Source organism: Atractosteus spatula, chromosome 13 (assembly GCF_055471065.1).
Source record: "Atractosteus spatula isolate fAtrSpa1 chromosome 13, fAtrSpa1.hap1, whole genome shotgun sequence".
NCBI classification, from domain to species: Eukaryota; Metazoa; Chordata; class Actinopteri; order Semionotiformes; family Lepisosteidae; genus Atractosteus; species Atractosteus spatula.
This window is the reverse complement of record NC_142718.1, coordinates 32,299,262-32,307,126: the sequence shown is the minus strand read 5'-3', so window position 1 is coordinate 32,307,126 and position 7,865 is coordinate 32,299,262. Positions and strand designations below refer to the sequence as shown.

The following is a 7,865-nucleotide window of genomic DNA, read 5'->3' as shown; positions in this document are numbered from 1 at the left end:
TCTGGAGATGACTGTATTTATTTTAACTTTTACAGACTGATATAAATGCATTATTTAAGTACTTTTTTATGGTGAAGGTGGTCTACATCGATTTAAGGAGTTATTCATATGATAGACTTTGTCGCCTGTACATGCCGCTAAACTTGTTACTTGTTATTTAAGATAACAGGCGATGTTTTGATTTTTTAAACTGAAAAATGTCTATAGAGCATTAAACACACTGTAATCGGAATGATGAAAATGTAGCCCAGTCCGTGCTGCACTTACTGTTCAGAAAACGGACAGAAAAACAGGTTTGAAAAGAACAAGACACGCAGTTAATTTAACTCTTAATGAGATGTCTATAGACCTGATAAAGAAATCGCGCTGTGACAGTTATATGTCCAGTGTAGTCTGTATAAAGTACATTATTATTTGTATTGGCGTATTTTCTGTATATTAAGTGAAAAGAAACGATATGCAGAAAGAGATATTGGAACATGTATATTAATTTGACTATCTGGTTTGTTCTAAAATGCATGGCAATTCATTAATTAAAAAAAATGTTTCTTGGTGAAAGATTGATAGTTTTGATTTCGCGATTATGTACTTTGTATTGCCTTGAAAAGGCTGGTCCGACATCTTCCACTGTTCGTAGCAATTTTAAATTCTTGGCATCTGTTTTTATTACGTTGGTTTTCTTCTGATGAATATGCATTGCATCTTGATCTTTTAAGATTGGGCACTGAAATGCCTCTGTCTGGAAAGCAAGTCATCATCCCACCAGAGCTACCAGACATTCTGAAGCAGTTTACTAAAGCTGCCATCAGAACACAGCCAGCCGATTTGCTGGAGTGGTCTTCTATGTAAGTTCTTCCATTATTGAAATACTGCACTCAAAACAGCCTGGAATCAAATATTGCAGTATAGATTCTCCTCTTGTGAAGTGGGAATCTCATAGGTCTAATGAAAAGCCTGCAACACACAGTAGGTAGCAGTGATAGCTTAAGTGTTTCTTCAATATTTTTCTCTCAAAAAATACTCCACAGCTGTATAAGCATTAGGTTTTATTAACTTACTCAAAGAAGAGGATATCTACTGTATAGAGAGGTGTTTTTCCTTTGTAGTATGCTTATTAGACTTTTACATTTAAATTCTAGGATTGTAAACACAGTATTTAGGAACCAAGAATATACAACTTTTATTAACTGTTGTGTGAGATTACACCCAGTCTTATCTTAAAAATGGCAGATTAAATAGTTGTTAGAAGAATTTTTCACTAATGATGTTTATGCGTTTCTGAAATCTCCACTTCTGGGATAAACCTGATTTTATTAATGGCACAGTGAACGTGCTCTTGTGATCAGTTTCTCAAATAGCTGTGTGAGAAGGAAAAAAGATATTTACACAGGTGCTGCTTTATGTAGGGGATATTTAATCAAATGAAAAGGAAAACAAAGAGAGGAACTGACACTACTGATTAGTTGAGAGAAGATGCAACATTAATAACAGAAAACCTGGTAGCAGCAGTGCTGAGATTTGGCCCAGCAAGTAGTCGTGGTTCCCTCAAAGTTAATTTTCTAATTTCAGTAGTGGAATTACAGTATTTGGTTCATGCTCAGGACATAATATTTATATTTTAAAGGCCATGTACTACACTTTAGGCAAATGCTTAACTGAAATTAGTACTTTCCATAAGCTGTATATCATTTCCACAAAAAAAAAGTGAAATAAAGATTTGATGTCTTTTAACAGACATTATAAGCATACAGTATGTTCATTATGACTTCCCCTTATAACTACATGACTGAAGTAGTGTAAGGGCTAGTTTCTATCAGGCTACATGCAAGTATGCCAGAATTTCTCCTGCCAGAATTGCTCCACTTTATGGGAAGTATCACATTACTGAAAATAGACATCCTCCCTTAGAGAAGTCTTAGAGGAGGCTGAAAATAGTTGTTCCATTTAAACAAATTTATGTTAAAAAGATAAATGTGCAAAATGTGTTCAATGGAAGAACAGCCTTGCAGTGGATCCATCATTATTAGCAAATTATATACATACAGTACAACACAGTTGATCCTTTAATTGTTCTAAAAAAATCCTTACTGGATATAATAGAAGGTACAAACTAGAGCTGGCCATTAAGCCTATCTAGCCTGTTTGGTGGTTCATAGCTAATTGATCCAATGACCCAGCCATTTTAAAGAAGCCAAGGGCTTGGCCTTCAACAACATGGCTGAGTAGCTTGTTCCACACTCCCACAAATTGCGTATATAAGTGTCGACTGTTCTCAGTTTTAAATATGTTGCAGTGTAGTTTCTACATGTGTCCTCTGGGTCATGTTTCACTGTTAATTTTGAGGATGACAGGTGGATTGACTTTATCTATGGCCTTGAGGATTTTTAACACTTGTATGAGGTCTCCCCCTAATCTGTTCAAGACTAAAAAAGGTTTACCTGATCTGATTGATGTTGTATTGATCTGTTTTAGTCCATTAAAAAACAGAGGTTGTGTCACTTTCTGCAATTGTAATCAAACTGTTTTTCCAGTCCTGTTTACTTTATCATCTATTTTCTAACTGTGCAGATATTTCACTGCTTTAGCTAATGGTCAGCCCCTTCCTGTGAGAGCAAGATCTGATCAGAATGCTGCAGCAAGTCGAATGGATCTCACACCAGAGCTTTTGAAGGCCCTACACACAGAGGTGGTGGGGATGGGATGGGTTTTTTTGTTTAATGGGTTTACCTAACAGACCCACTACTACACACTGCTCCTTATAATTATCCAGCTGGTGTTTCTGAATTAATAAATACCAAATAAATTAGAAGATAATATCAGAAAGGATATAATGAAAAGGAGGCATCTACTGTATGCTTGCTCAGTTCTGATTGCTAGTAGCTTATTAATCTGAAGATTTTATCTAGTGTTTTGCTGAAAGCGCCCAGGGAACCATCTTGTTTCAGACACCTACAACAGCTGATGTAAACAACACCAGATTTTTCATTGTACACATTTTTATTATTATTGCACTGACATTCACAATGCAATACATTAAAATTAAAATACTGTATGAAATTAAAATAAAAAGATCCTTTATTTGCTTCATGCCAGCAATAATTAATCAATGCTAAGAATGTTAAAATAATTGATAGCATTGTTTTTTTCCCTCTGTGGTTACAATATCTGCTTTAATCAGAAATTTCTCAGTGGGACAATCATAATGAGAGTGTATTGCTGTACAGGGGGTACCCCATTATCAGTGTCAGTATCATAAATAACTCATCTCATCTGAGGGGACAAAAAGAGTATTGTATCGTCATAAAAATCAGCACCTCTGAAACAAATTGTCAAATTTCATCATTATCTCAATAAACGATGGCAATATAACTGTAAATAACACTTCTCCTTGACAATCTGATTAATACCCCTTAATTGAGTAGCTTAGCCTTTTCTTGTTAATTTCACTTTGTCACCACGCTGTATATAGTATAAAACATCCACTTCATAATGTTCAGGAAACTAGTCTGGTGTCAAATGTCACCAATATGTATGTTGGGTGCATCCCTATTCTTAAAATAAACCCTGCATAACTGGGAAAATTAAGTTTCATTAGTTTACGTTTCAAAATGAAATCTTTGTCTGAAATTGCAGTTACAGTTCATGCTGTGAAACTTTTAGCATAACTGACTGGACTCAAATGATCAAAATGTCTATACAGTATATCAGATAATAATATCCAGTTATGTTAACAATATAAATATTTCAAATTATTATTGGAAATAAACAAGAATATGTTTTCAAATTAATGGTTTTATTATGTTTTTTTCCCTTTCCATACCTTTGAAGTTTGGAGAGAGAGAAACAGTGCACCAAGAAGAAGTCAAGCTCAGATGGAATGAATTTGGTCTTCCAGTTGACCTTTTAAAACATATTATTGTCGTGGGGCACTTTGAAGAGGAACTTGAGTGGATTAAATTTTTAGCTCTTGGGTGCAGTTATCTTGGAGGGGTAAGTAAAGTTTTGTCAAGAAAAATAAATAGACATTTATTCAACCTCTGACAAAAACTACCAATAGAAAACCTAAAAAGAAAACCTATTTCTCTTCCTCAGTTTTACAATGTTTCTACAATGTAGAAATGCATCTTTTTCCTGGCAGTCTTTTTCATACTGTATACCCACCAATTCCACTCACTGCTTTCTTCACATATAGTAACCTTAATTTCCAAGAACATGATGCAGGCCAATATACCAGATAAAATGTATATTAATTGATTAATTCCAGTACCATTAGCATAATAGTAATGTAATATTAAATCAAACTGATTTTAATTTTACGGTACTTTGGCACATTAGTATTGGTGAGTTTTGTAGTAGCTATACCAATCGAAGAACTGCAGGTAAAAAATATTTGTTCATTGCTGCGTTTGGATTTGCTACTCTCAAGAATTTAAAAGTGCTGATAACATTACCAACGACCCAAGATCCTCCGATAAGTCCCAATATTCTGAAACACAGTTGTATTGTGTTGAAATGTAAATGAGTCATTTGATTGTACTCTGATATTCATATATAGTACATTGCATCAAAAACAAGCTACCCAAAAATTGTCTATGAATGGAAGCAAGCATACAGGCTTTTCCAGTGACTCACTTAAATTGACATGGACACTTGAATATTTTTATTTGCTTAGTACACGGAAAGAGATGCTAGTGAAACCTTGAATGGATCAGATGGTCATTCTGTGCTGAATGCCAAAATGTAGAGCTCTGCACTCACCTAAAAAGATACTTGCAATTACCCAAAAATTCACAGTTTCACTCTTCGTAATGATGGATGCAAATTTTTTTGTTTAGTCATGCCGCACCTAGAGAGTGACAGAGCGTATTGGATAAGCTGCTGGCCTGTTAGGTTGTGGGTCCATGTCCCTGCTACAGACACTGCTGTTATATCCTTGACCAAGGTGCTCTCTAGTCTGTTAAACACTACGGAAACCAGGATAAGTGTGATGAAACTAGGATGTGGCTCGATGAGTAGCATCAACTTTACCTGTACCTATTACAGTATGTATGGTCACAGGCTACACAGTATTTTAGATGAAATACTAATGTAGTGTCCTGCCTTCATTGTTCTATGGGAAATACCTGTATATTGATAAAAAAAAATGTATACTAAATCCAGCTACAAGAATATTAACAGAAAAAAACTACTCTATAGAGTGCTCTAAAATATCTCAGATTTTATATAAATGAGCTGTTTCTCAATGTTATATAACAAAACCATTAGGAGAAAAAAAACTTCATTTAGTAACAACTGTCTTTTTGTTTTCTCAACAGACTATAAAAAATGCAATGATTCATGCCTGTTACTTATTGAACTCAGACCCTAACTCTACTCCCCCAGACGCCTGTGTTCCCTATGACATGTTCAAGTTTCTTTATACCTACTTAGCAGATGTTGATAGAGAGGTTTCTCAAGACCAGGTTAATCAAGTGTTAAAACATCTGGAGACTCAAGTGTAAGTAAACACATTCTGTAATTAAAACACACATCTAATCTTTTATCCAGCTAAACATCTCAGAGTTACATCCTGCAGCCTCCTTACAGTTTTGGAAGAAAATGATCATGTTAAAGCATTTTAGAACATGTTACCAGATTAACACTACAAAAATATCATGTCTAGATATTTATATATTAAAATGAATTGTTATTGTTTAACAATTGTTAATTGTTAAAAAAAAATTTTGTAAAACAATTTAAAAGATAACAAGACAATGTTTTTTTATATATTTTTTCTGTTTATGTTTTAATGCTTTAACGTGTGTTGTATCATGGTGCCATTTCTACTGTATTAGCATATTCTCCAAATCAGTTTTCTGCTTCACACAGTGTGTCTTCAGAGGGAGTGGTCAAAGTGTCTGATTTGATGAACAATCGGAAACTCCGTCTAGGATAACTTCCCTGCTGTTCTCCTGTGGAAGCTCCATGAATCCAAAGGGGATGATGTTCTGTCTCGTGCCATACAGCATTGATAAACACAAGCAGACTCTCTGTATTCCAATAAATGCATCAAAAAAGGAATGTGTACGAAAGAAATGTATCAGCATGGGGGACTACTATGAATTCTTTATGTGGAAAGTGTATTTCTCATTTTTTTTTATTTGATAGCACTTGGGTTGCTTCATGTCTACCAATGAAGATTTCTTAAGATGCCAGCACTTTAAGGCTATGCTTGACAGTAATGTGCTAATTGCTAAATAAGATTAATCTACCTTTGCTTTGTTTTCCGTATTGAAACTGTTACAGTATTGCTAAACTGTCAATTCTTTATATTCTGACAGTTTACGTCTGTCAAGTATACAGACTGTACAATTATACAGTACTAACACTGTGTGAACTACTGTACGTATTTAGTTTTGAACTATAACAGATTAATCCCTAGAAGGCAATGGGGAATGGCCTAAAGTCCTTTGTCACCTAATAAACTAATGGAAGGCAATTGGTCAAATAACATTTAAAAACCAGGAAACAGAGGTTTGGTGTTGTCCATCTACCTCTCCTGTCCAGGAGGAGAGCACACCCTCCGAGATGCACTGTGCAGAGGGTGACAGGTACAAAGAAGCCACCATTCTACAGTCAGGTGGGCTGGCCTGTGGAGAAGTGCTACGTTTTGGAGAAGAATTTTGAAAAAAAAAGACTTGGTTTGGGAGCTAGTGAACAGCATAGTTATCCAACTGTAATTTATACAAAGGGGCATTGAAGAAGTTTAGATCTCACACAAGAGCTAGGATTTTCGTTGAGTTTTTGATTCCTTGCATTGTAAAAATAAACAATGTTTTAATGTGTCTGTTTACCATCTATAAAATATATCTGTCCCCAGGTGTGCCACACCCAATATACAGAACTTATGAAGTTCCACTGTCAGTTCACTTCATTCATCTTTTAATCCTATGTTCTTAAGGACATTACTCTCAATGTAAACACATATAGAAATGATTGTATATAAAAACAAATAGACCTAACTGTACTTTAAATTGAAAAATGGGAAATTTGTCATAATTTATAGGAGATTAATATGGCAGACAAAGAACCAACCAAAACATGCTTTCTGGTTCAAAGTTGTATAAAAGTGAAAGCTGAAATCCAGAGACTGAAATTTATTATATTGTATTTAATTGAAGATGTCTTTATGGTCCATAAATCAAAACTACGGTATCACATAACTAAAGTTCCTTTTTTGTAGGATTGTTACCATTTTATTCTCTTTACGTTAGTACTAACACATTGCACAAATGGCTGGACCACCACTTACCATTTAATAAATTCTAGAACACTGTTTTGAGACAGCAGTGTGGAGTAATGGGATATCTAGACTCATAATTGAAAAGTTGTGGGTTCAAATCCTTGTGCAAGTTTCTTTATCCTCTTTAGTCAAATTACTCCTTTAAATGCATTAAAATGCAAACAACTGGGAGATGCATTAGTCAGCTAAACTAAGGGTAAAGAACATTAAAAAATATTTCAAATACATAAGATTGACTTTGTCCATGCCTTCTACGATGCTTGAATCTGATACCCACATAATCTTCTCTACTAAAAGATTCCCATTTTTTAGCCTGTCAGTGTAGGACATTCCCTTTATGCCCACAGATGTATCTGGCAGCTCTTCTCTAAATCTATCAATCAAGTGCTTAAAGGAAAAAGAATATCTGAATAAAATAAAATGTAAAAACAGTTGCTAATAAAATGGTAAATTAGCCTATACAAGTTGCTCTGTCCAGCCTTTAATTTTTAAGTGTTGTAAGACGTCTGACCACCAGAGAGAGCTACTGTAAAACCCATCACAGTACAACATTCTGATGACTGATCCAAGATAATTAAAAAGC

The 7,865-nt window shown here is 34.6% G+C and overlaps 1 protein-coding gene across 1 annotated transcript; it reads left to right on the top strand.

Moving 5' to 3' along the window:
* The first annotated feature begins 729 nt into the window (after nucleotides 1-729).
* Nucleotides 730-5,935, top strand: LOC148822083 (ropporin-1-like). The gene is made up of 5 exons (XM_088931347.1): nucleotides 730-845; nucleotides 2,569-2,686; nucleotides 3,829-3,990; nucleotides 5,316-5,497; nucleotides 5,869-5,935. The coding sequence occupies exons 1-5, from the start codon at nucleotides 730-732 to the stop codon at nucleotides 5,933-5,935; spliced, it is 645 nt and encodes a 214-aa protein (XP_088787473.1).
* The last annotated feature ends 1,930 nt before the right edge of the window (nucleotides 5,936-7,865 follow it).